The 27,926-nt window shown below is 43.8% G+C and overlaps 1 protein-coding gene and 1 long non-coding RNA gene across 3 annotated transcripts in view; one reads left to right on the top strand and one right to left on the bottom strand.

Annotated features, from left to right (window-relative positions):
- LOC307227095 overlaps nucleotides 1-27,926 on the bottom strand; it is a 684,774-nt gene that overhangs the window by 215,069 nt on the left and 441,779 nt on the right. The gene's annotated exons all lie outside the window — the stretch shown is intronic.
- Nucleotides 18,423-27,926, top strand: part of LOC307227004 (transducin-like enhancer protein 1) — a 74,965-nt gene continuing 65,461 nt past the window's right edge. For both annotated transcript variants that reach the window (XM_079996073.1, XM_079996072.1), the window contains exons 1-4: nucleotides 18,423-18,754; nucleotides 19,882-19,982; nucleotides 21,979-22,042; nucleotides 22,436-22,480. In XM_079996073.1, coding sequence (XP_079852199.1) covers nucleotides 18,731-18,754; nucleotides 19,882-19,982; nucleotides 21,979-22,042; nucleotides 22,436-22,480 — 234 coding nt within the window. In that variant the 5' untranslated portion in view covers nucleotides 18,423-18,730. The remainder of the gene's footprint in view (nucleotides 18,755-19,881; nucleotides 19,983-21,978; nucleotides 22,043-22,435; nucleotides 22,481-27,926) is intronic.

Genomic DNA, 27,926 nt, shown 5'->3' with positions numbered 1-27,926 from the left:
TGACATTTGCAAAGGGAGGCAGTAAATGCAAATGTAATTTCATCTTCCTTTGATCTCCCTGCTATTCAGACTCCTGCACTCCACCCACAATAATTATACCAGGAGCGCTCGCCAGCAATGCCTTAAAACAAGACATCTCTTTCCCCACATAGTAAAAACAATATGCAGGTATTTTAAAAACATTGTTGTTTGGGTTTGTTTGTGTACAAGACCAATAAACAAACAGAGAAAACACCAAAGAGTTCTCAGACTTTGCTCCAGTGCTGTGTCCATGGATTGGTGAGGGAGTGGGTTGCTGCTAAATTCTTCGGGGTCTTGGAGGCCTTTTTCTTTAGAAAAAAATATTTTTAAAATTAAAACCCTATGGTTAAAAAACTAAATTTTGATGCAAAGTGGCACATACTTTGGCAGCAAAGTGGAGAAATGGGGAAGCTGTTGATCCTCTTAGGCAGGCGTAGGCAAACTCAGCCCTCCAGATGTTTTGGGACTACAACTCCCATGATCCCTAGTTAACAGGACCAGTGGTCAGGGATGATGGGAATTGTAGTCCCAAAACATCTGGAGGGCTGAGTTTGCCTATGCCTGCTCTTAGGCCACAGTTTTCTCCTAAGCCACAGGGCTGTTGATCTCACCTTTGTGGGTTTGTTCGAACCCAATACAGAAAGCTGGAATTCTCTGGAGATTTTGTAGTACTCATGATGTCTTTCATACCATGGATGGCTATGATACAGCTGCATCTTAATCCCAGAATTGTGTCCTTGGTTTATACAACTGAGGGAGAGAAAAAATGAGAACAACACAGAGAACTTAACACTTTTGGACAATCTCATTTTGCCCCAATGTTGCATGTTCTATATACATAGGCTGTTGAAAACAGGAAAAATAAAAGCAGATGTTTTCTTGGATTGAGACCTTGTAGTTGTCTAATATCTGCAATTAGATAGTGACAAATATGGGAAACATTGTGGGTTCCCCCCCCCCTGAAAAACTCAGACGTGAGCTGTGATGGAAAAGTTTATTACTGTGTATTATTGTCACCAGTTAGAAAGTTCTGGCTTTCACATGTGATGAAGTGGTTCTGCTGGAAGAAACTAGAGAAATATGATGAAAACAGGGCAAATTTTCAAAAAAGGAGCATTTGCAAAAGTTTCTTCTGCCAAACTAAACAGCTAGACTATTTAAAAGAATCCTAGAGTAAAGTCAATTGTGGTGGAATGCCAGATTTTTTAAGAATAGATGCTTTCCTCATTATCATACACAGCTGCTACTTATATATCCATAACTTAGAAGTCTGTGTATGATAATGTAGCAAGCCCCCCACCCCCTGCAAGGACAGACCAGCAAAACATCTTTATACAGGGTATAAAATAAATGTGTGATCTCATTTTTATGTTAATAAAGTTTTATGTTAATGTCTGCACCTGTTGAGAATATTAAGATCCTAATGACTAATATCAGTAATATACGCACACACACGGCCATTGCTGAACTAACCATACACTTTCAGGGGTCAGCAAACTTTTCAGCACGGAGCCGGTCCACTGTCCCTCAGACTTTGTGGGGGGCGGGACCAGTGGCGTAGCGTGGGGGTGCAGGGGGGGCCGGCCGCACCAGGCGCAACATCTGGGGGTTAGGGTTAGGGGGTGCAAATCCACAGGTTAGGGGGCGCAAATTACTTGCCTTGCCCCGGGTGCTGACAACCCACGCTACGCCACTGGGCGGGACTATATATCTTTTTTAGGGGGGATGAATGAATTCCTGTGCACCACAAATAACCCAGAGATGCATTTTAAATAAAAGTACACATTCTACTCATGTAAAAATACTCTGATTCCTGGACTGTCCGCAGGCCGGAATGAGAAGGCGTTTGGGCTGGATCCGGCCCCCGGGCCTTAGTTTGCTTACCCATGCTTTAAACATTAAAACTTGTATGCATAACACAACACAATGTATATCACACAACAACTTTACTGTATTCACACAGTGTTCACTTATGATGCACAATTGTGACTGTGCGTAATAAGACGAGGCTGCTCCGTCATACTGTCAGATGTTCATATAGAGTGGGCAATTCTCAGTTCACAGCACAAGTTCGCAAGCTGTTATTCAGAAGGGTGCATGCCTTGAACATAAAATATATAGGTGGTTAAGAATTACATTAAACGTATGCAAGATGCTTGGACCCCAGGGCCCCTTCTGGAACACCAGGCCCCAGCAATTTGTACCGTTTCCCCAGCCCAGCCCCCACTCTTCAGCTCTGAGTGTAGCATAGCGGTTCAGTCTTACCCCCTTACCTGATAATAAGCTGCGTTCAGCTCACTGGGGCTTCCTTCTGAGAAAACCTTTTAGACTTGCATGAGAATAAGCAGACAACCAAGTCTCATAGCACAATTCCAGCCATTTCTACTCAGAAGTAAGTTCTATGGAATTTATGGGAGTTTAGTTCCAGGTAAATGGAGTTAGGATCATAGGCATAGCCATTAACTCTTAAATGGCCATGGTTGAGCTGCTAGGTAGACTCAGGCCCCATTTGCAATATGGGAATAATAATACTAACCTACCAAATAGGGTGGGACGCGGGTGGCGCTGTGGGTTAAACCACAGAGCCTCAGATTTGCCGATCAGAAGGTCGGCAGTTCAAATCCCCGCGATGGGGTGAGTTCCTGTTGTTCGGTCCCTGCTCCTGCTAACCTAGCAGTTCAAAAGCATGAAGTGCAAGTAGATAAATAGGTACCACTCTGGCAGGAAGGTGAACGGTGTTTCCGTGTGCTGCTCTGGTTCGCCAGAAGCAGCTTAGTCATGCTGGCCACATGATCCGGAAGCTGTATGCCGGCTCCCTTGGCCAATAAAGTGAGATGAGCACCGCAACCCCAGAGTCGGTTACGACTGGACCTAATAGTCAGGGGTCCCTTTACCTTTACCTTTACCAAATAGGGTTGGTGGGAAGACGATTGAGATCTTGTATATGACACCCATTGAACACTCAAAAGTGCTCCATACATGTTAAATATTGCCATCCTTAATGGTGAAATTGATTACAAGAGATTAAAAGGCCATAGGAACTGATATCATGAATCTGAACCCCAAGAAAACGTTGGTGACTATAATAGGTAGGAATAGTATATGTACATACAGTTCCTCAATGAACTGTAATATCCCATTCACCAGTGAAGGGAGGAATGGGACCAGTGCTAGCTTCAAGTTCCCTTTTTGTGGGAAGGGCTTGAGCAAGATGATTTCCGTGGTCCCGCCTCCTTACCAGCATCCAGTTTGTTTGTTCCCACTGTCCCATCTCTGGGCCAGTCTGCACAACCATCTGGAAAGGTTGTGCAAGGCCAGTGGAAGAGGATGCTCTGTTTCCTCACAGTCTCTATTTGTGACTCATGAGCAGGAAGAGGATGCTGCAAACCATCAGCTGTGGGTCCTCTCTTCAAGGTACGTCTCAGCAGATGGCCCAGTGATGCCGATCCACCAAAACCAGCCATGAATGAGATTGTGCCTGCCACTTGACCAAATTCTTGAATTAGTTCTAAAACCCTTTTAGTACTAGATTCTGGCTCCTGTAACGTCAATACTAAGTCATCTGCAAATGCTCTTAATTTGTACTGTACTGTTTAACTCCGACCTGTATACCTTCAACCAACCGGTCCCTTCTAATCATGTTCTGCAAAACCTCCAGGACTGATATAAAAAGCAATGGGGAGATTGGGCACCCCTGTCGTGTCCCTTTTTCTATCTTAAATTCTTCCGTCACCACATTATTTACAATTAGTTTAACTTTCTGTTCAGAGTATATTGCACCTATACCATTTTCAAAACCTTGGCCTACCCCCATCCCCTGTAGGTTCTTTTTCATAAAACTCCAAGAGATATTGTCAAAAGCTTTCTCCGCGTCCACAAATATCAAGACAGCTTTAGTATTTATATTTTCTTCTAATTTTTCCAAAATATCAATTATATTCCTCAAATTATCAGACAAATGTCTTCCCAGAAGAAAGCCCGCTTGGTCTTTGTGAATCTCTTCCATCAATACTTTTTTCAATCTCTTGGCCAAAATGTCGGCAAAAATTTTGTAATCCACATTTAGTAACGATATAGGGCGGTAGTTCTTAAGCTGAGTCTTTTCAGTCTCTGTTTTCAGTATAAGTGTAATATACGCCTCTTTCCACGATTCTGGTGCCCTTTTATGTACATGAGCTTTGTTCACAGGTTCTGGTGATTGCAGGGACGGAAGATCAGGAAGGTCCCCAATGCCCACATGCATGTGTTCTTCGCCAATAAATTTCCATTCAATTTCAAAGATTTTTAACAATTTAACTTCAAATTTAATACAAATTTAAAAGAAATTTTATAAGTTGACTTCCCACCCTTCCACCCTGGTGTTTCCATTCCTGCCCTTTCCTGATGCATTATGTATCATACTTTTATCCATTGCACTTAGTCCAAATTACAAGGAACTCAGTCACTTACATGGTCATGCTCCGAAACTTCTCAGTAATGGAGTCAACTAGATGCCATCCCACGCCCTGCCCCTCATCACCTGTAACAAAGTCCTCCATCCCCATCCAAGGCAGTGAGTGGCAATAAATGGTGCAAGTGGGCAATCTTCATCATCCCAATACCTTCAGGGTGCTTTAAGGGGGGGGTGTTTGCCTTTGCTGTAGGCCGGCTCCCTTGGCCAATAAAGCGAGATGAGCGCCGCAACCCCAGAGTCGGCCACGACTGGACCTAATGGTCAGGGGTCCCTTTACCTTTACCTTTACCTTTACCTTTACCTTTACCTTTACCTTTACCTTTACCTTTACCTTGCCTTTGCTATCCCCCATTCCTCCACCCAAGACTTCTTTGAGCTCAGAGAAACTGCTTCCATGTTTGTGACATGACCTGGAAGTCCTCTCATACATGCATTCCATGATGATACAGAAAACAATCCAGGCATCTCAGGGCTTCCATTAACTGAGGATGGGCAGGGAGGAAGTGGGTTCCTTTTTCACAGCCATTGCTCCAAGGCAAGGTTTCCCAAAGTTGGATCTCCAGCTGTTTTTGGACTACAGTTCCCATTATCCCTGACCACTGGTCCTGCCAGCTAGGGATGATGAGAGTTGTAGTCCAACGATAGCTGGAGACCCAAGTTTGGGAAACCCTGCTCTAAGGTAAATTCACACAATTATTGTTGCCTCTACAAAAGTTTTAGTATCAACTTCTGCAAACAGACTGCTTCAGACTTTTGTTATCAGACTTGTTCAGATATATCCTGGCCAACAATGGAATCCATTTATGCCAAACACCATAATGTGTAAGTACACCTTTCTGTTATTATATTTTCAGTCCAATTATTAAGCCAAACACATTTGTGTGTACAATACTTCTTTTATTTTCTATAGTGTGGAAGGTTGTGATTCTACAGCTTTAGGTATAGATGTATAAAAAATGAATGTATAAACTGATATTATTTTAGGTTCAATCCTAATCCCAGTTGCCTGGAAGTAAGCCCCATTGAATTAAATGGGGCCTACTGCTAAGCAGACATGGTTAGGAGTTCTGCCGTAGCTGTTAGGTAAAGGATACTGGGGTGTCATTTAGTTTCTTGGCCTCCTTACTCATTTGATACTATACATATTTGCTATCATATTTTGAGACCAAGCCTTTGTTATATTTGTATATTAAATATGCAATTATATTAAAATTATGATGCACTTTATTTTTGGTAGTGAATTAGGGTGTGTGATACAGCTCATCTAGTGTCCATGGCCTCTATACATACATATAAATGGCAAGTAGCACTGTTGGTCCATTGCAGGGGACTCAAAAGTAACAGTAATAATGTCTTTATTAATCCCTTTATTAAAGGTAAAGGACTCCTGACAGTTAAGTCCAGTTGCAAACGACTCTGGGGTTGTGGCGCTCATCTTGCTTTATTTGCCGAGGGAGCCGGCGTACAGCTTCCGGGTCATGTGACCAGCATGACTAAGCTGCTTCTGGCGAACCAGAGCAGTGCACGGAAACACCGTTTACCTTCCCGCCAGAGCAGTACCTATTTATCTATTTGCACTTTGACGTGCTTTCGAACTGCCAGGTTGGCAGGAGTAGGGACTGAACAACAGGAGCTTACACCGTCGCGGGGATTCAAACCGCCGACCTTCTGATCGGCAAGCCCAAGAAGCTCAGTGGTTTAGACCACAGTGCCACCCGCGTCCCTAATCCTTTTATTAGAACCACTTAAAATATCCACGTATATCTGTAAGCAGTCATTTGAGCTTCCATGTGTAGTTTTTCAGGCCAGATGCAAAACAAAACAAACTGGTAAGTGAAGAGAAAGGTGGCAAGGGTGGAAATAAGTAAATGTTGCAAGATGTTACTAAAAATTGCTTTACTAAAGGCAGAAGTTGCACATTTCACCACTGGCATGGGCCAGCAAGAGAAAATGATGGACTGGCAGGTGGTCTTCATTATGCAGCTCATTCACAATGTCAAGAATCTTAGAAAGGTGATACTGCACCTAAAAGGTTATCAGGTTGGAGCCAAGGAGTCTAAAACAACTTCTTTGACAATACTGTAATGGGTAATATCTCTGACACCTTTCCAAGATCTTACCTGGCATAATACATTAAAAATGGGAAAGCACAGTACTTTCCAGAGGCTTTCTCTGTTCCCTTATCTTTTTTTACCCCTTCTATCTATAAAGTCTCTTTCAAAAAGCTTTCTCATTCTTTCTTTGCTTCTAAGCACCCTGCAAAGGTATTGAAGTTGTAAGGGAGCTATTTTAATTATAAGCATTACAGTAATGAATTCAAGTACACTAATTTATCATAAATGACTTCCCCATCTGTCTCTAAAGTATGCTCCAAAAATTATGTGAATGTGATAATATTATGGTTCAAAGTTTACCACATTTTCCTTGTCAAGAATACAGCACATGTTAACTTTTAACGTTACTTTACAGAAGTGTGTGTGTGTATGTATGTGTGTGTGTGTGGTCTCTTCCCTAATTTATTTGCACTTCAACCTATTGGGATCAAACATCAATCACTGTAGGCAAAGGAAGATTGGGGAAAGAGACAGACATATGCCCCCAGACATGGAGAGCAAAGCAACATCTGAAGTGCTGCAACTATTCCCCCCCCCCATCCAGCCCACTATACAAATTGTTCACGAGCATGGAGTGCTTCCAAAAGACCTAATTAGCAACTCACTGCAAACATTTTTTGCATTAGCTAATGATCCAGCTACACTTGTAAGTAAACAGCACCAACATATCTAATCAATGCAAAAAAAGACAGAGAGAAGGAGAAGGCAACAGAATGCCTATTAAACATCTGGATGCAATTTTCCAGTTTGGCTTAGAACAAAATGAAAACACATGACGATTCTTTTGATCTATGCCTCAACAAAGAAATTGTTGGTCTAAAAAAAACTATAGCATACTGGCCCAGTCAATGTGTCATTTTCATAAAACCTGGTCATTTTTCTTCCAGCGTTCCCATATTAATTCTGTTGGTTTCCTGCAATCTCTAATTTTACCATATTGCATGAAACCAGAAGAGATTCTTGGGGGCTGATCTTATTTTTGTTTTAAGCGCTCGTGATCTCTGCTACTGTTCCCCCCTCCCTTTGCACGTGAAGATTCCCCCTCCCTCCCTTTTTGAGATCAAACACAAGGGCTTCATTGAGACAGCAGTGACTGTCTTAACTCTGTAACGTTGCTAAAATGGAAAGATGAAGGAATCTGCTTGAATGAATTGTTACCAAGTGGCATGTGGCTTCCCACAACCGTTACACTTCTGGTCTGTGTCACATGCTCAAATCCTACTAGGCCTTGGCCTGCCATATGGCCTGACTGAAATTGTTGTAGAACCTGGCAGTTTGATGCGATCGGCGCAAATACAACAACACCACACAAGAAGGCAAGGAAGAAATACACGAAGCAAATGTACAGCAAAGGATAGGTATGCCACTTCTGTGAAGAGGGCCACAACAAGTCATGAGCCAGTGGTTCAAATCCCCATCACTCCACCATGAAGCTCACTGGGTGATATCTGGCTAGTTTAGGGGTCGGCAAGGTTCATTTTGCCTGGGCTGGATCGGTCCCACGGAGATCCCTCCCCGGGCTGAATCGCACGCCTACCCATTATTTTCGGTGTTTGTGTCTGCGCAGACGTGATTTTCGGCATCTGTGCATGCGCTGACGTGATTTCTGGTGCCACGGAGGCAAGTCCCAGTGCCACGCTGCACTGGTTTAGCACAGCACGCAAGTGGGTGTCTCGGTTGGGGGCAGCTCAAGAGCCAGTCAAACGACCTCCGTGGGCTGCTTCCGGCCCATGGGCCGTCCGTTGCTGACCCCTGGGCTAGTCGCTGTATCACAATAAGCTTAATAATTGCTGGCATCACAAGGATGTTAATGTCAGCAGCAGGTGGGCTTTGCTGGAGAGAGCATTCCATAAATATGGGGGGGGGCACCACTGAAAATATCTTCTCTCTTGCCACCACCCTCCAAACCTCACTTGAAGGTGGCGTCCTGAGAAGAGATTATGTGTTCATCCCTTTGCCTCCAAAATTGCCTGAGTACTCTCACTGTGTACTTTACTGTGCAATTAATCTATTAGGTTTCCACCCCTCCCCTGTAACATTCTTAGGATAGAAAAGTAGGCATGAAAGGAGAAAACAGAAGTAATGGGAAGCCACTCAGTGCTGGATGTCGTCTCCACATGCTGTTCATTTATTGCCCAGAGAAGACTGAAGCTGCTGGTGTCTCTGTGCCTTTTGAAGTTCTGCGTGAGGAAGTGTACTATAATTATCATAGTATGGGAATCAAGGGGAAGCTATGACCTTAAACCCTATTAAGTTTCAAATTATGTTCTTCATTAGTGTTCTCCATTAGGCACCACAGAATCAGTCCCGGCAAGGCATGATCTTGCTACATCAGGAGGTATTTGTATCCTTATAAAAACGGAGTAACCTTTTTATTTGGGCTTAAGCAGTCCCTTTGCTAGAATGCAGAACAATTGACCATGGCTATTTAATGTGGCTGGCCTGGTGGAAACGTGTTTTTCTGTTACTTGAATAGATAATGTACTAAGAGAATCTGAAAGGGACTCAGAGCTGAGATCAACAATAAATTATCCTGCAACAATGATTTATTTACACATACACTATTTGAAAGCAATAGAATATTAATTCTTATAACTTCTCAACCATATTTTGATCATTGGTCTTCATCAGTAACTTTTATGTAATAATGCATATCCTGTTATGAATTATATTGAGGAGTCCTGCCTGGCACAATATTAAGTAAAAGTGTTTTTAAAAAGCAGAATAAATCTTCTACTCTTAACATAGCCTCTTTCACCAATAATGTAGATGTAAATATGGATAGGGGAGCATTATGTCATCATCTGGGAGTGATATTTGACTGTCATATAGAATTGTTTTTGTAAGTTGTAGTCTATTGAGAGTAAGGTGTTGTTGTTTTTTAAACTTTTTGAATAATAGTTACAACATGGTAAAATGTGTCTTTAGCAAGAATATAGGAGAAGTGTCTAAAGAAAAAGACAATAGTTAATTATGCTGCTTGAAACTAGTATCTATAAAAAGGCTGAGAATGTTAGGATATATCTGGAAGTAAGAATTGGCTGCAATTGTTAGGCTTTTTCAAACAGGTTCTTAGAAAGACTATTACAAAACAGATTGTAAAGGGTTGCACCAAGCAATTTGAATGGAGTAGGTAAAGATCACATGACAGTGCTTCTTCCCATACAGCAGCTCAGTTATTTTCCCCCTGAAGGTAATGAGAAGTCATTAGTCTGGTATGACAGAGGGTGTATGCGTGTATTCATGTATTCCACTTTGTGGGTGCAAGCTACTCTGTTTGCAGTATGAACTTCTGATGGTGCTTTTAATTAGCAAGGCAAAGTTTAGTGACTATAATTAGTTTATAGGCTGAATTGGCAATTGCCTCTTCAACTTACGGAAACTGGAAAGAAATAGGATTGTTATATGTAATGATTTGGTTAACATAATATTTTAGCATAGGCTGATTATTAGAATTAATGACACTATTAAGTTTCTTTGGGCACACACTCTTTGAGTTAGGCTGCAATTGGAGTCCCATTTACCAGGGAGTCTTCTTCTTCTTCTTTGGCAATCACTCGTAGCCAAGTAACATTGTCTTCCATGTCCTTCCACAGTGGGGTCATTGGTTTCCGGGCAGGAGTTGATCACAGTGTGGATTTGCTAAATGTGCCTTCCTCTTAGCACATTTCTCCCTTGCGTCCTGAGTTCGAGTGTCTTCAAAGCCCATGACACCTTTGGTAAAGGCTGTTCTCCAACTGGAGCACTCACAATCCAGTGTTTCCCAGTTGTCAGTGTTTATACTACATTTTTAAAGATTTGCCTTGAGACAGTCTTTAAACCTCTTTTGTTGACCACCAGCATTACGCTTTCCATTTTTAAGTTCGGAAGCCCCATTTACCAGGGAGTAACCCCTCACTAAATTCAATTGGACTTACTTCTGAGTAGGCATGGTTAGCATTGCATTTTTAGGTTATTATCTTTGGGTATGCTTCTTGATAATGCTACTGTACTTTTCTTTATTGTGGAGGAAAAGGCTAACCTTCCAGGGCACAGAGTCTTTTTCACAAAATGGTGTTAATAATGTGAATTGGGGCCACATTATTGGGCATGTGCATGATATTTATTAATTTAGAAAAGTATTTATACACTGCCCACAACATAAAATAATTTCAAGAGTGACTGCCTCATTTAAAAAAAAAAGGAAACCAAAGATCTGAATAGACCTGTGTGCATTTAAAAAAAAAAATCCAACAAGAGATGTCTGAAGGTTAACACTGAGGATAGCTGCTAAATATCTGCTAGGAGAATATTTCCACACGAAATGTTCAACTCCCGGTTGAGGACAGTTGAGCCTCTGCAACACAGGGGAATCACTAAAAATGTTCCTTCAGGTGATATCAGCGATCAAGCTGGGATACGAAGGCTCAAGCAGTCGTTAGGGTAACTTGGACCCAAATTGTCAGGGCTTTGTATATTAATAACAGATACTTGAAATGGTCCAGTAAAATGCAGGTACTGTAGATGTTTTAGTATAGGTATCACATCCTGAGCACCATAAACTACGCACTGCAGTCTACCTGCTGCATTCTGCACCATATATTTATTTCTTTTAGTTATATCCCACCTTCGCTCCAAGGAGCTCTCAAGGTGGCAGACATAGTTCTTCCCCCTTTCTCCATGTTATCCTTGCAACAACCCTCTGATGTACATTAGGCAGCCACTGGGCCAAAATTACCCAATGAGCTGTGTGGCTCCTAGTACAACACTCCAAACCGCTATTCATGGGACTGGGATATATGGAAATCATGGCTGGCCAGTGTAGTACATGCTGAATGATATGCACAAACTAGCTGCACAGGAAATATCTGTGCCTAGGAACAGAACATATTGCTCAGCAATGGTAAATATATACATCTTGTCCGAATTCATTAGTAGATAAAGCTTCAAATGCCCCTGACGGGGATGTGTGTGTGCCTTAAGCAACTCAAAAGGCCACGGTGAAGCTCTCTGCAATTTAATTTGTGAATCAGAGTAATAACGAGCAGATTTTTAGTTACAGATAGGTAGCCGTGTTGGTCTGCCATAGTCAAAACAAAATAAAAAAATTCCTTCCAGTAGCACCTTAAAGACCAACTAAGTTAGTTCTTGGTATGAGCTTTCGTGTATATGAAGAAGTGTGCATGCACACGAAAGCTCATACCAAGAACTAACTTAGTTGGTCTTTAAGGTGCTACTGGAAGGAATTTTTTTATTTTGTTTTGAGCAGATTTTTATGAGCCCACCATCAAATGAACAAGAAAAATAGTTAAATATGCAAATGAGCCGGCATTTATTGCATTAAATATCCCACTGATCTCCCGCTGTCATTTCAATAGCAGAGACTGAAGAAATGTTCTCTGGTATCAAAGTCAAAATCTCAGGTGGCTCAAAAACACTTGTTCAGAGCAACATGAACAACGTGTACTTTCAGTATGTGTTAAAACATGCCCTGCAAAAATTAACTTCGATCAATAAGATTACATAAAGCTATTCAGCATCTTTGCAGCAAGTCTGAGAAGGGGAAAGACTCTTGTTCGTGTTGCAAAATACATTATTTGAATTATCTCTTTAGGTCATATTAACAAACTTGTACCAGCAGGTTAAACATAAAGCCTTAAAGCCTGTCTTAAACTTAGCTATCATAACTCCACACTAACTTTGTTTCTTGGTGTGTGGCTCCTACCAGTGGCGTAGCGTGGGTTATCAGCACCCGGGGCAAGGCAAGTAATTTGCGCCCCCTAACCCATGGATTTGCGCCCCCTAACCCGTGGATTTGCGCCCCCTAACCCGTGGATTTCCCTAACCCCCAGATGTTGCGCCCGGTGCGGCCGGCCCCCCCTGCGCCCCCCATGCTATGCCACTGGCTCCTACATACACATATCACAGTGCAAAACTATACCTGGAAGTGGACACCATTAATCTCATGGGTACCTACTCCCAGGTAAGTGTGTACGGATCGTGGTCTGAAGAACATCCTTATGTGTGTCTACTCCTTCTTATAAAGGGGACTCAGCCCATAGCTGAGCATCAGTTAAGATACCAGAATCAATGTAATTATATTATTTAATTGCCACTGTGCTAATAATTATTTGTTTAATCTGTTACATTTATTTGCCATTCAACAACAAAAGTACTCATTGCTATAATATATACAACTTCCCTCTTTCATTCTCAGGCATCTGAATGCCACACACCATTCCACAGTGACTTCTTTTGGTAAAGCACGAGATTGCTAATCTCAGGGTTATGGGTTCAAGAAAAAGATTCCTGCATTGCAGGGGGCTGGACTAGATGACCCTCATGGTCCCTTCAAACTCACAATTCTGTGATTCTGTGATATCTGTGTAGTAGAAAATCCTGGCACCTGTACCAGTCAGTTCATAACATGTGCTAATCATTGACCCTACTGGGACTCAACATTGTCTTTTTTAATAATAATAATTTTATACCCCGCCCATCTGGCTGAGTTTCCCCAGCCACTCTGGGTGGCTCCCAATTGAGTGTTAAAAACAATAAAGCATTAAATACAGTGGTACCTCACAAGACGAATGCCTCGTAAGACAAAAACTCACAAAACGAAAGAGTTTTTCGTTTTCTGAGTTGCTTTGCAAGACGGATTTCCCTATGGGCTTGCTTTGCAAGACGAAAACGTCTTGCAAGTTTGTTTCCTTTGTCTTGCAAGTTTGTTTCCTTTTTCTTAAAACCGTGCATTCACTTCGAGGAGCAACTCATAGCACGCGGTGTGGTAGCCTTTTTTGAGGTTTTTGAAGACTTTGGTGATTTTTGAAGCTTTTCCAAAGTCCGTGCTTCGCAAGACGAAAAAATCGCAAGACGAAAAAACTCGCGGAACGAATTAATTTCGTCTTGTGAGGCACCACTGTATTAGAAACTTCCCTAAACAGGGCTGCCTTCAGATGTCTTTTAAATATAAGATAGCTGCTTATTTCCTTGACATCTGATGGGAAGGCGTTCCACAGGGCGGGCGCCACTACCGAGAATGCCCTCTGTCTGGTTTCCTGTAACCTCACTTCTCGCAGTGAGGGAATCGGCAGGAGGCTGTTGGCGCTGGATCTCAATGTCCAGGCAGAATGATGGGGGTGGAGATGCTCCCTCAGGTATACAGGGCCGAGGCCGTTTAGGGTTTTAAAGGTCAGCACCAAGACTGCTAGTGTGCCCTGGAACAAACCCAACAGTTCCCCCAAAGAGAAAAATCTGTGGTGGTAGGCAAGGTTTCAGAGAAGCTTGTCTATCGTCCTGTTGTAAACTCTCTTGATCAGCTTCTGAAGAACCCACATTGCAACTTGGAAATCACAGTTGCAAGCTGTGACAGGTATGAAAATTGATTAAGCTTTGTATTATTTGTGCAATATAGTAAGCATGGTTGTTGTAAATATACAGGCCAGGATTCAAAGCTCTGCACCTGGTGTTTCACCTGCAGGCCAAACCTTTTCACTGACAGTTGTGTCACCTGAAAAGGCACAAAGGGCTGAAGAAAAAATGGCCGTGTCCTTCTACAAAGGGGATAGAATTTGGCTGGCATAACAGCAAGCCATTAACAATTTAGAATGGCCCAAGATATTCTGCTGCCTGAGATAAAGGACCAGATACAGCACCCGCCTCTCAACTGGATTCGCACCTGAATCTTCAGCAGTGGTGAGGAGACATCACCCTCCACCATAAGACCAGCAGGCTAGCTTAGTGGACACAGGGCAAGCTGCAGGGCACACAGCTTTGTCCTTTAGCAGAAGGGAAGGCCAGAGGCGGCTCATAAGAAATGTGTTCGGGACAGTGGCATCAATGCACCACCCCAGCATTTGGCACCTGAAGCAGCTGCCTCACTCTGCCATAGGGCTGGCTGCATGGACAATCCAGAATTCATACTGCTATGAACTTCAGCCCATGTACTGTACTGACAGTCATGATAACCTTTTATATGACTCAAAAACATGTTCATGCTAACAGCCTGGTTAGGAACTTTGAAGTTGGTCTTCAAGTGTTCAGTTATTTGCAGGATCTAGCCTACAGGTGGGTGGGTCTTCACTGGCAACGATGCTGCACACGGAAAGATTCTCTCCACATTTCGTTTTGTTTTGTTTTCATAACCTCTGTTGAGAACTTAGCTAGTTAAAAATAATAAGAAAGACTGCTCTTGCATTGCAGTGCCTGAAAGGATCCGCTCCGCAGTGCCCAATATAACATGGGCATCATTAAGTCAGTGTAGACTTTAATCATACCCACATTTTTCCTGTTTAGATAAGATCTCAGAATTATTAATTGTGGAAGTGAGCTGAATGCAAGAGCAAATACTGCTTTAGCAGAGGCTTAGAAACATAAGTGTTGGACACTGCAGCAGACACAAAAATCAGCAAGTGGGCATAATTAGATTATAAGCCTCCAGATCAGAAACGGTGTCATTTTTGCTAAGTATGAAGAGTGAGGCACTCTCATCAACTTCCGAGACTGCAGTTCAGTGCACAATTACGCGGAATGCCATGTATTTTACTCCTGAGTAAACATGCATAGCATTGCCTTGCAAAATTGGTATATGAAGAAATCTTGACCCAGGAGCACACTGTGAATTGAGCCACTTACGCTTATGAAGAATTTGATCTACAAACTGATATTTTTATTATTAGGCATTTGTGGCAACCTATCACCTGTGACTTCTGGTCTTTGAGACTTTTTGGGACTGGGCCTATTGAGCTATAAAACACCCAGCTGACATGGTGCCTCTCAGGCTAGGAAGCTGACACTTGCTGGCTGTATGGTGAAGAGATTTGTTACTGAGAACACTCCACCGCCCCGTAACCTTTCTTGCTTAGCTGAGAAACACCTGCAGCAAAGAGCAGCTCCTTGGCAAGCTCCTTGGGGGTTGCTGTGACTCTTTTCAGGACTGGACATTGCAACCTTCAAAGGGTGTTGTGCCCTTTTTTAGTTTAGTTTAGTTTTGTTGTTGTTGTTGTTTTTTTTTTAAAAATAGGCCAATATGTAAAAGTGTGAAGTTGTATGAAAAGTTATTTTTTTGTTGGTGGAGATGCTAAGAACCGTTGTGAGCAAGTATGTGAGCTTGTTCTTGTGAATCCTGTCCCCTGCACCCTCATGGGAGAAAGGAGAGGGCTGGGTGTTGCATGCTAGGCTTGTAGATCTGTGTTTATCCCCCCCCCCCCCGTAGGCTCTGGTTTTTGTAATGTGGAGTTAATGAGTGTTTTGTTGGCTAGCTGGCTGGCTGCAGTGCGACAGAGAAGTGGTTTCTGCTTTAGGGCGAGAACATGTTAGTGTAACCTGCTCTCTGTGTGAGAGAGGGAGAAGGAGTGTGTGCACCCTAGGGGTGTTTGTGTGTTTGTTTGTGTGTGTGTGTGTGTGAGAGAGAGAGAGAGAGAGAGAGAGAAAGAGAGATAGGTTTGCCTTAATTGATGCTTTTTCTGTTCCTTGCTGCAGGGTTTGCTGGAGTTCCTAACACATATCCAGTGTGATTTATGGGTATTTTGTATGGTTTTGATTGATTTATTGTAGATTTCTTTTATATTAATGTGTTTTTCATTGCTTTGGGTGCCTTTTGCCCCAAAAGCGGTATATAAATAAGCCCGGGCATAGCATTCTCCTTCCACAAAGGGCACCTTATATGTCTATCTGAAGTTGAGTGTAATATATTGCTAGGTTTAGTCATAAGAAAGGAGTTGTTACTGTGGCCAAATTAACAGTGGTAGGACTGGACTCTCGGGCTGTATTTTTAAATGTACACACGGAACTGTTTTGCTGAAAGTGATTGGGCTTTTAAAAAAAAGCTGGGAAAGGGGAAAAGAGGGGGTACCTAGGCTCTTACGCCTTCATTCTATGCAACACTGTGGACAGAATGCCACTACATTGCATTTAGTAACTTAAATCCACAGCTCTTTTGCTTACACTGCGGGTTTTTTAAACCCAAACAGGGATTTCAATCCTATCCTATCAACAACAGTCTCTTTAAACTCATTACTGGTGGGTTAGCCGCTGCCTAAATTCCTCTTTATCCCACGAACAAAACTTCCAATATGCCTGCAGAGATAGCGGGGACATCAGAGGTCAAACATGCCTTTGGTGTTCTCAAAAGTAGGGCAACGCTGGGCTCTATAGGGAGCTGACAAAGAATGGTGTGGCCTTGTGTTGAGTGCTTTTATTTTTTTATTATCACCTAAACAGATAGGCCTAAATTCAAAGGCCGTTGATGGGGTTAAAGAAATAAAATAAAATAAATGTTTGACCAACTGTTAAGTCTTGATATTGGCTAAATACACTTAAGATCTCCAAAAGGGACTCGTTACTCTTTCTGGCTACGTAGGTACTTCAGTAAACACACGCGGAGAGCCTTCTGACAAATTAAAGATAAAACCGCGTTGTGAGAGGAGGCTACATTTTTCTGAAGCCCTGGAGAGGAGTTGTTCGGAGGAAACTTTGATACAGATCGCTATGAACACGCCGCCCTCCAAGGCAACATCATGGTCCTCCTTCCTCCATTAGCTTAAACAGGGCAGCATCTATCTGACTCCAGCTCCAGCTCCTATCTGACTGTCCTGTAGCAGGGATGCATTATTTATCTCTCTGTGTTATTTTCACAGATTTCTGGAGAGAGCGGGGCAAGGTAAAGGAATAATAATAATAAAAGAGAGAGAGAGAGAGAGAGCCTAGCCTATCCTATCCTCCCCCCCCCCGTCTCTCTCAAAAGCCCACGTTACTTTGATTGACAGCTCAGCCTCTCCACTCTCCTTCTCCCCGACCTTCCCATTTTCCCTGCCTGTCTGCCTGCTCCGCCGCCTCCCATTGGCTCGCTCGGAGGGGGCCTGCAGCTCGGCGAGGAAGCCTTCCTAGCAAAGGCGGCGGGGGGGGGGAGGAGAGTGAGCAGGGGGGAGGCGAGGCCTGGCAGCGCCGGCTTCCCATTGGCCTGATGTCACGGCCCCACGTTGGTTCCCGAGCAGGCGATTGGGCACGCGCCCCTCCTCCCCCTCTCCCGGGGCGGGGCCGAGGGGCTGGTTAGCTCGAGGAGTGTGAAACCGCGTGTTAATGTAACCAGCGCGGGCGGATACTTGGCGTCCCGTCTATTGCGATCCCGCCGCCGAGCTGGGCTGCGCGTCCCGCGGAGTTTCCTTCTTGCGCGCCGATCTGGTCTCCACGGAAGAGGAGAAAGCCTTTGTGATTATTTGCGGCGGGACGACGACGACGAGGAGGGCGATCGCCTGCTCCGCCTGGATGTTTCTTCTTCGAGGGATCCTGCGGAGAACTTTGGCCCGGGATTGAGCGAGGCGGGCGGCCGACGGGAGAGAAGGAGAGGCCGAGCGGGGATGCTGCCGATGCTGCCGCCGCCGCCCCGTCCTTTCCTGGCGGGGCACTAGCGCGGAGGCCGCTCGGCGCCGTCCGATGCGCGGCGGGCCTACGGAGGCAGCCCGTCCCTTCCTTTTCGTCCCGTTCGCGGCGCCTGGCTGCGGGGAGAGGAAGCGAGGCTGAAGCGGGGCTGGTGGGGGCGGGCGGGCGGGCGGGGGGCGCGGCTGGATCCCCCGCTTCCTGCAGCCGCTTGGCTTGGCGCGCCCCATCCAGCACCGCAACCCCCTTTCCGTCGAGTCTCCCTCCCTCCCTCCCGGCAGCCGCGTGGCCTTTTGTAGCCGGACTGCTCGGCTGGGGCGAGCCAGCCCTCCCTCCCGTCGGACTTGACTCCCTTGGATTTTCGAGTTGCGAAGAGATCGGAGCAGCAGCTGCCGCCGGGGAGTTTGGGGTCTTTTTTGACAAGTGCACCGCGCAAGTTGGAAGCCGGGCGAGAGGAGGGAAAGAGGAGAGATTTCTTGGCTGGGGGGCGGGCGGGCGGGCGAGGAAGGCGCCCCGTCGGAGGAGGAGCACGGGCGACCGCGACGAGAAGCGACCCCCTTGCCCGGCCAGGGCTCCCCTTCCCCGGTGACATCCCCCCCCCCCAAAAAAAAACAAAGCTCACAACAAAGGAAGCGGCTGGAGCGAGGCGGCGGCTGGAGGATGGTGCAGTTGAGCCGCGAGGCCGAGTAGGGGCTCCCGGTCCGGCTGCTTTCGGTGCGCTTTTCCCCTCGGGATTTAAACTTCGGCCATTCAGCTGCCAAGGAGCAAAGCAGCAGCAGCCCGAGTCATGTTTCCGCAGAGCCGGCATCCCGTAAGTGGCCCCCCCCCCTCTCCCCGATTGCCTGTCTCCCCCCCCCCCCCCGTCCGGGCAAAGTGCGTGCAAGGTCGCTTCCCAGGGACGGGCCCCTCTCGGCCGCCTGCGAACTCTGCCCGTCCCGCCGGAGGAACTTGGCGGTCCCGCGCCTCGCCGAGCAGCGCCGACTCCTTTGTTTATTCTGGGACTTGTTTGTCTACCAGCCGACAATGGCGGGGAGTGGGACGGGGGGGGGGTGCTGCTGCTGCTGCTGCTCTGGTCGATCTCCGCTTTCCAGCCCAACTGCGGGGCTAGATAAGAGAGACGGGCAGCCGGCGCTTCTCTCTCTCCCCGCCCCCCCCCCACTCCAAAGAAAAGCCTTGCCGGTGAAACCTAGACGCCCCCCCCCCAAGTGTCTCCTGAGATGATGGCTCCCGGAGACAGCATCCTGCCTCTGAGGAGCTCCCAGAGCATTTTGCAAAACTGTTTTGAAAAGAAGGAGCAGATGGGTCTTCTGTCCCCCAGTAAAACATTTGAGCCCCCAAGTTGTTGGACGTTGCCATTCAAATGGTGTGTCATGTAATCGATTGGGGAGGGCCTTACCTGGACCCCCAATATATTATTCAAGTTAGCACCCTTGACCAGTGGCGTAGCGTGGGGGGTGCAGGGGGGGCGGCCGCACCGGGCACAACATCTGGGGGTTAGGGTTAGGAGGCGCAAATCCACGGGTTAGGGGGTGCAAATTACTTGCCTTGCCCCGGGTGCTGACAACCCACGCTACGCCACTGCCCTTGACCAGCAGGTTTTTAAAAGCTAGGGAAGAAGCACCAGGCAGGTGACCATGGAGAAATACTTGTGAATCTCCAGGAGGACGGTTCTGTGCCAGGTAACTAACCTGTGACCCTCCAGATGTTGCTGGATGCCTGCTTGCCTCATCCCTGGGCTGATGGAGTCCAACAACATCTGCAAGGCCCAGTTTCCCCAGTGCTGCTTGAAGCCCCCCCCCCCAATTTTTAAGTGTCATGTGCCCCTGGCCACTGTCTCCTTGGGTTGTGCTCTGTAGTTGGACTTTAGCTGTAGAGATGACTTTGCCTCTTATCTACACAGATTCCTCCTAACTCTTTGTTTTCTTGCTTTTCCTCCAGACGCCACACCAGGCTGCAGGACAGCCTTTTAAGTTCACCATCCCAGAATCTCTAGACCGAATCAAGGAGGAGTTCCAGTTCCTTCAAGCTCAGTATCACAGGTGGGTGCGGCCTGGTCCCTTCACTCCTGCCTTCCTGTGCCCTGTAGGCCACGTCTGTTTGGGGGATTTCAAGCTGCTCCACAGCATGCTTGTTCAGTGGGGTGTGTTTTGCTTGTTCAAAATGTACTTTGTAGTTGTGCCCAGGTGGTGGCGTGTGGAGTCAGTTTAAGGCTGTCACTCACTTAAAAACAATGGTCAGAAACCCCCCCCCCCATTTTTTTTTTTTTTTGCATAGGCTCTTCAGTTCAGATGAACGTAACCCACCCTCCCCCAGAATGTGCTTTCAGAACTACACAGAACTACACAGGAACTGTCAATATTTGCTCTGGAAAGTTTTGAAAGAGACTGAGTTGACATTTGGTCAGCCAGTGTATTCTTGTCGTCATATTCCTGCATTCCACTACTAAATGGTTGAAACATCGATTTAAACTTCTGTTGTTTGGGAAACAGAGGCATTTGGATACTAGGAACTTGTCACCACTGCTAGTAAAGGGTTCAGTTTTTCCTGCCTTGAGAAAATGGTGTTTGAACACTTACCCAGGCCGCTAATAATTTCATCATGTGCAAGTTCACTTAGAAGTAACTCCCACTAAGTGCAGTGAGACTCACTTCTTAGTAAATACGCAAAGCCAAAACAGCAGATATGGTATTGAAAGTGATATGGTATAAAAGTGAGGTAAGTCTACTGTATGCAAGTCCTAATGAAATCAGTAGGGCTTTTCCAAGCAAACATCTCCTAGACTTGGTTTGTTAGCGTACTATCTTAGTTTGTAACAAAACAAACACACACATACTGAGATCATGTTATTTAGCTTGAGGTGTACACAGTTTTAACTCTTCTAACTCAAAAGATCAAGCCAATTCAGATAAGTAGTATTCTGAGACAGCAAAGTTTTAAGATAGTATGAGCTGATCAGGTATTCTAGCACACCACTGCAATTACCCTTTGAGAGAGAGAGAGAGAGAAGCAGCAAAACAGTTTGAGTTTCTAAAGGATTTATCTTGATGGCCTATAGACTTACATTTTGAATTAACACACTTTCATTGTAATCCCAAACATGGGAGAAGTAAATTTCCTTTGGGGTTCATTGCATGTTAGAGTTTTATGCATGGTAGCCTGAACCTGTGTATGCTTACTTCAGAGGAAATTCAGTGGTGTTCACTGGGACTTGCTTACAAATAAGATTGCAGCAGGGTAGCTCAACCGCTCCACAGTAAATGTGAACAGAATCCTATTGTGGCTTTACTTTCAGCTGAAAGGCATCAACTACTGGTGTAGTTAAGCATACATGTGATGCCATAATCTCTTAATGGCATCACTTAAATCACACTATGGTCCACCTTATAGGAGAAAACCATGCATGGGTTTTAACTGAAGTTAATTTTGAGAAGGGCCGGTACCTAGCTATCATTTAGGTGCTATTTGATTATGCAAATTCATACTGATTCATTTCTTGCTTCATTTTTTAAACAGGTAACTTTATAGTGCAATACTAGGTGGAAATGTACTAATATTGAAGTAGTATAGTATAAATAGTATATAATTTCAGGTAGTTTTTGCTGTTTTAAAGTGATTGCTTAGAAAGAACATGTAAAGATGTAAACTGCTATAATTATTCTGAACTCTAGTGTTTTATCTTTGGGATAGATGTACTAACTTTCTTAATATTAACACTGGCAAGAAATCAGGAATTGTACTTCACTGCAGCCTCTACCAATCATAGATCCCTATTGGAACCATGGCTTCTATACATCATCTGAGTAAATGTGTGTTTAATTTGTTCTGAGTTGATATTAGGTACTCTGCATATTTGAGCTTGATCTTCCATATTAAAGGAGTATGCTACAGTTTCTCTGTATTTACACTGTGATATATTATGACAGCTCTCCAAACAACTTTCTTTTCAGAATGCAAGCAATGGCAAATACTTGAATTGACATACTTAAATATACCTGTGTTGTGGTTTATTTCAAATATATATTATTCTCTTCCTAGCCTTAAGTTGGAATGTGAGAAGCTGGCAAGTGAAAAGACAGAAATGCAAAGGCACTACGTGATGGTAAATACAATACAATCTTGTCTCCTTATTTGTTTTGATAAAACACAGAAATGATAGCATTAGAATACCCCTTAGGAGGTCACCCAGCCTAGCCCTAGCCCCATGCTCAGTGAAGGATCTGCAGTGCAGGATGGAACTATTCCAGGCAGTGTCCTCTCTTTAAAGAGCCCCAGCCAAGGAGAGCCCATGATCTACAGAGATAGACAGTCCCACGATTGAGCAGCTCTTCCTGTTTGGAAGTTTCTCCTAATGTTAAGTCCAAGCCTGCTCGCTTACAATTCTATCTATCGCCTTTTGGAGTAGTAGATTGAACAAGCCTGTGCCATCAGCTTTGTAAGAGCATTGCTGCCTTTCGCATGATTCTAACACATTTTTTTCCTCCCTTTTTTATAGTACTATGAAATGTCATATGGGTTAAATATTGAAATGCACAAACAGGTAAGAAATTGATATGATACATAATTGCAAAACTTGCTAGAGTGCTGTGGTGCAAAATGTTTGTAGTTTTTAAAAAGCCATAGTGTATTTAGATGAACTCAAAAGATGGGAGAAGGGGAATGGTGTAAGTATAATGTATAGCTTTTCTATAAACTACCAGTTGGCCATATGAGGGTTGGCATAAATACAAATGAGTTATGATTGCTACTCTGTTCTAAAAGAGTCTTCAAAAATATTTCAAGTTAAGTGCTTTCAAGGAAACCAATTTCTAGGAGAAAACTCCACGTTATAATCTTGGGTCTGCCTAACCAGTCTCTTATGTCCAAGTGCATATGTTGATGGTTGCTCAAATCCTAGCAATTTAAAAGCATGAAAAGATTAGTGACTTGGAAAGCTCTTGGTTATGACTGAGTTTGCAAGTTCCCATAAAATTCACACTTATGGCCACTATAATGGTGAATAAAAAGAGTATTGAAGTGGAACAAGGCACTAAGAACCTCATAAGAGAAGAAAAGCTAAATGATTGCTCAGCCCAAAGGACCTTCAATTGAGTAGTTATTGTCTGCCAAAGAAAGCATTAATGGCAGGGTGTAAGTATTCTGTAGATATGCTGACATCCACTTTTTCATCAAGATGCTGGTACAATAAGTCTTTTAGAAATCGATGGCCTCTTAAAAAAATTATCATTAGATGAAGTTGCACAGTTGGACACATTTCAAAGTGCAACAATACGATTCTTTCTTGATGTATATGTGCTATTTCATCTAAAACTCTTGTTTTCATTAAATTAAAGAGCATGGCTGACCGGCTAGGGCACAGCAAAGAAATTGATTAGTTCAGGCTTCACATCTTCAGTATATTCAAAGGCTTCCATTAAGCAAGTGTGTTTCAGTGCTGAATTCTGCTTTTGTAACTCTGAACTCTTTGATTTTTTTTGTCTGTAAAATCCATTGGATGTAAGAACATCGTATTTGGTAATGCGAAGTTATCACTGTGTCAAAGGTAGATGCTTTTTAGCTAAAGAAAGTGCATTGGGTAATACATGTTTGCATTCAAAGTATTCATTCACATAAATACTCTGGCAGCTTTCAGTATTTGGATGTATTGCTGAATTTTAGGAAAAAGCAACAACACGCCTTTCCTGGACTCTCGCTCTTTATTTTGTTGCGTGTATTTCTTTTGAAACTACTCGTCTTGTGTTGATACAGATACTAAAGTTTCTCTTGGAAAAACAAAAATGTCTAAGCTGCTATTTGCTGACACCTTTTATTTAACAGAGGTCTAAATGCAGCCAGCTTGTTACAAATCATGGGCTTTGTGAGCTTAATTGGTAGTACTTTAACATTGTGACTGACATTAAATTATCTTCTGGTAGAGCAGAAGAAAATGTGTAATTTGGAGCAATGGATTGAAAACTGACTTCACTTTTTAAAGATTAAACCCCCTAAATTAAAGAGCCCTGGAGCTGAGGCCTCTGCTTTCACCTTAATGTATGTATTTACTATAATAGCTTTGTTTTCTTTTATTTTAGCATGCATCTTATAGGCAGGGTGGTATTACCTGTGGCAGAGACTATATTTTAGGCTACAGTATAAATTGCCAACAAATCGCTTGCAAATTGGCAAGAAAATGTTTTAAGCCTTTTGTAGAAGTTTGCGTACTCTTTACATTGTATACAGTGGTAGATAAACCAATAAAGAAACCCATGTTTCAGTTTCACAGACTGAAACCAATCCATGCCCCAGCTAAGCAATCGCTTCTGAAAAATGAGTAGTTCTACTTCTCAAGTCTGTCCAAATCATCATCTTAAAAATTTGAAAAGTGGGGAGGAAACTCCCTGATCTTGAAACATGGACAGTATGTTCTTGGGCATTTGGTGGAGAGTAATCATAATTCTTATTAAAACTGGTGATGTGTAGCCCCTGGGGTGTAGCAAGGCTCAAATTGATGCTTTTTGCTGGCTGATCACCAGCATGGCCTAAGTGCTCATTATGTTGTAGACAAGGCCTTCAGAGCTCTCATTACGTTTGACAGGAATTCTCTCTAGGGGGAAACTGGGCATTAGCTAGACTCCTGACAGGCTGAAATTATTCCTGCTTTATGGCTTATAACCAAATGCTTAGCAGGGCATCATCAGGGGACACAAAAGTTGTCAACATCTTTTTTTATACATATATACTGAAAAATGCAATGATGGGGAAAGTTTTTCACTAAGCTCTAATGTTAATGGGCCCTGCATCTAGTGTGTTTTTAAATGGTCCAGATATATTTTCCTCCATGCCTTCCTGTGTTAACAAAGCCTGAATATAGTAAAACACTGCCATTATCCAGACTGTCAATTCAAGGAGAAAAGTTATTTATTGCATACATTTGTAGTTGCTTTTCAGTGTTGTCAGTGTTCTCCCAGGATGGATTTCAATGTCGTCATTCTGCTTGAGGAATAGCTTTGTTCCAATGTATGCATCTGCAAATGGAAGAAGAGGGGAAGCAATATTCTGTGATTCCCCCTAAACCCCTTCCGTGCTGTACCAGAGCGTTCCTCAGCCACCTAGAACACACTTTATGAGGAGCAGCAGCAGGAAGGAGGCATATGTGTAAATTCTCTCCCCTCCTCTTTAGCAGAGATTTCTGCAGGACCAGAAGCTGCAGACAGTAGCAGAAAGGATCCCACCTGTATAATTGATGGATTTTATAAACTCAGTCTTGACAATAAAAGTGTGGAGGCTAGTGGCCTGTATCCTGTTGCCCAGCTTCTGCCATGTCCCCTCTTGGAAGTCATGGGGAGCTGATATGGGCAGCCACTATTACATACTCACTGTGTGATTCTTTCATGGCCCTTCCATGCTGCCCATTTCAAGGAGCAATGCTGGGATTTCTCTGTACACATGGTATGTAGCTAGCTTCTGTTCTTACAAACGTCGTAAACTGCTTTAGCTAGGTTAGAGAAGTCAACCCTCTACCTGTTACTCAGAAATGCCCCCCCCTCTTGATTTCAGTGGGACTTGTTTCTCAGTGAGTGTGTGTAGGAATGCAGTCTCAATCTATTTTTAAGACGTCTTAAAAAGATACTTCATTCAGGCATATTTTGCCGAGTAAAGCTAAACTGACACTGCACTTTAGCCTATAAAGGTAAAGGGACCCCTGACCATTAGGTCCAGTCGTGGCTGACTCTGGGGTTGCGGCGCTCATCTCGCTTTATTGGCCGAGGGAGGTGGCATTCAGCTTCCGGGTCATGTGGCCAGCATGACTAAGCCACTTCTGGCAAACCAGAGCAGCGCCTATACAACCAGCTTAATACCATGAAACATCTTCCACCGCCGCATTGGCTTGGATCCTGAGCTCTTCTTTCATGAATCGGAATCTTTAGCTGGTACAAAGATAGCAAAAAGGGTGTTTCCTTGGAAGATGGCATGTTTTGGCTATGTGGGATATTAGGACTAACCACCTGGCTGACTCTGAGTGTTTTGCGGTTAACTGCACACTTTTTCATATGCAGCAACTAGGTTTTTCCCTAGCTTGCATTTGGAAATACTAAGCTTGTACTCCATTGAATCCTGATGTAGATCCTTCTAGGAAGCAAGCTGTAAAATGTATGAGTTTCATGCCAATAATTCATTTTTAAAAGAGTTGCTCATTATAGCAGTCAGGGTTAGCAGTGGTTACTGTGGTAAAGCTGGTGCCAAGTTGCAGAGTTTTCTTGAATATTATCAGCCACACAGGAAGCATTCTCTGTGTATCATTCTTGCCAATCATGTCTGTTGGCCTTCAGAGTAAACCAGAAGGTAAACCTTCTCGTGTGTTAAAACCCAAATTGTTTAGGTGTAAGATTAGCCTTTGTTCAGTGGCAGTCGGCCAAAGAAAGATTGATCACTGCTGAACCCACTGACAGACTATATAAACTACTACAGTGTTTGAGTTCCAGCCATCCTAAAACTGACAGGTGGGCCTTTGTCTGCTTTGGGTAGATTGCTATGATCTTTCTGACCTGCCTTCAGGCAAGCTTGTCACTCTGCCCTTCTATGTTTTCTCCCCCTTTTCTGTCTGGCTTGTTGCCTTCTCACTTCCAAATAATTGCAACTTCAAAAACGGTGCATACTGCTAACAGCACTATTCTTCTCCTTCGTTTAAGGAAGCACTCATAAAACTCTCTGTATGCAAGACTCTTCCCGCAAAAAATCTATTCCTGATTGCTCATTAAATCATCAGTAGTGGATGTTGACAATAGTGGGTTAAACAGAGTGACAATTTAAGCAGTGGCGGACCTTGATTTCTCAAACTTCAGTGGCACTTTCTGCGGTGCCAAAATCTGCCCCCCACTTCTCGCCTTCCATTGGATATCTTAGTTGCAGCACCCCAGAAAATCTGCACCCAGTGTGGCTGCAACTTTTGCACTTTGCTAGATCTACCTTTCATTCAAGAGACTTCCTTTAGTTCTCTACACCTTTCTTAAGAGGCGTAGTAGTGTTCACCTAGTTCTTGCTGAGATAACGGGGGAAGGCTCACCTTCCTAGTAAACTAGATATCAGTAAATATATCGAGTTTTCTACATGCAGGAAATTTGTTCTGTAGGGAAGAGGATCAATCATGAGGATCCAGGCTCAGGCTATAATTAGAACATATTTAAAGATAATTTCTCCTTCCTTTGGCTGCTGCATTTTAATTGCTGTCATAAAATGTTGTCTGAATTTCTGCTGAATGCATTGATTCTCTATCTTTGTGGAATTAAGCTGAACATATTTTTTTAACACTGGTGTGCTGAAGAGCACATCCCAGTCTAGTTTGGCTCAGGGATTTAGACAGGCATTTGGCCACAGAGCCAAGGTTTCCGGGGTGGGGAATGCACATCTGGGAACTCCAATGGTGGGGAAAGGTGATGCAGAGGAATATTGAGAAAAGAGCAAGGGTTAAAATCTTGCCCCTCAACTGTTATTTCTCTGCAAACTAACATTCCCAGTGCCACAACTCTTCAGCTGCTCAGTCCTTAACAGGACTTTTCACACACCAGAAGAGCTTGAAAAGTGAATCTCTTCTATTAAGCAATCCACTGCATAAATTCGGGGGGGGGGCAGCACCGCATTCCCCTTCCAAATGTTTGAGTTGGCTCTGGGGGCAGCCACCTCTTGAAATGTGTGACAGTTTTGTAACCTCAGCAATAGGTTTGGCTGGTAGTGTGTAAAGAGTTCTTACCTGCAGACTGACTGTGGTTAATTGGGGCAATCTAAACAATTAAGACTGATTGGAAATGATGAAAAGTAGAACATGGCTGATCTGCCATGGGCCATGCTTCTGGAGCAGTGACACAAACCTCTGGCTAAGTGGCAGCTCTTATGTCGTAAGGCTTTCAAAAATGATTGGACAGAAAATCAAGCCACACTGGATTGTTTTTTGTTCCGTTTCCAGCCTTTTGATATCTTGGGTAAACAGTCGGTCAAAGCAGCTTATGGAA

Source organism: Podarcis cretensis (genome assembly GCF_951804945.1).
Source record: "Podarcis cretensis genome assembly, chromosome: 11".
NCBI classification, from domain to species: domain Eukaryota; kingdom Metazoa; phylum Chordata; class Lepidosauria; order Squamata; family Lacertidae; genus Podarcis; species Podarcis cretensis.
Note: the sequence above shows the minus strand (reverse complement) of the source record. Positions and strands in the feature narration are given on the sequence as shown.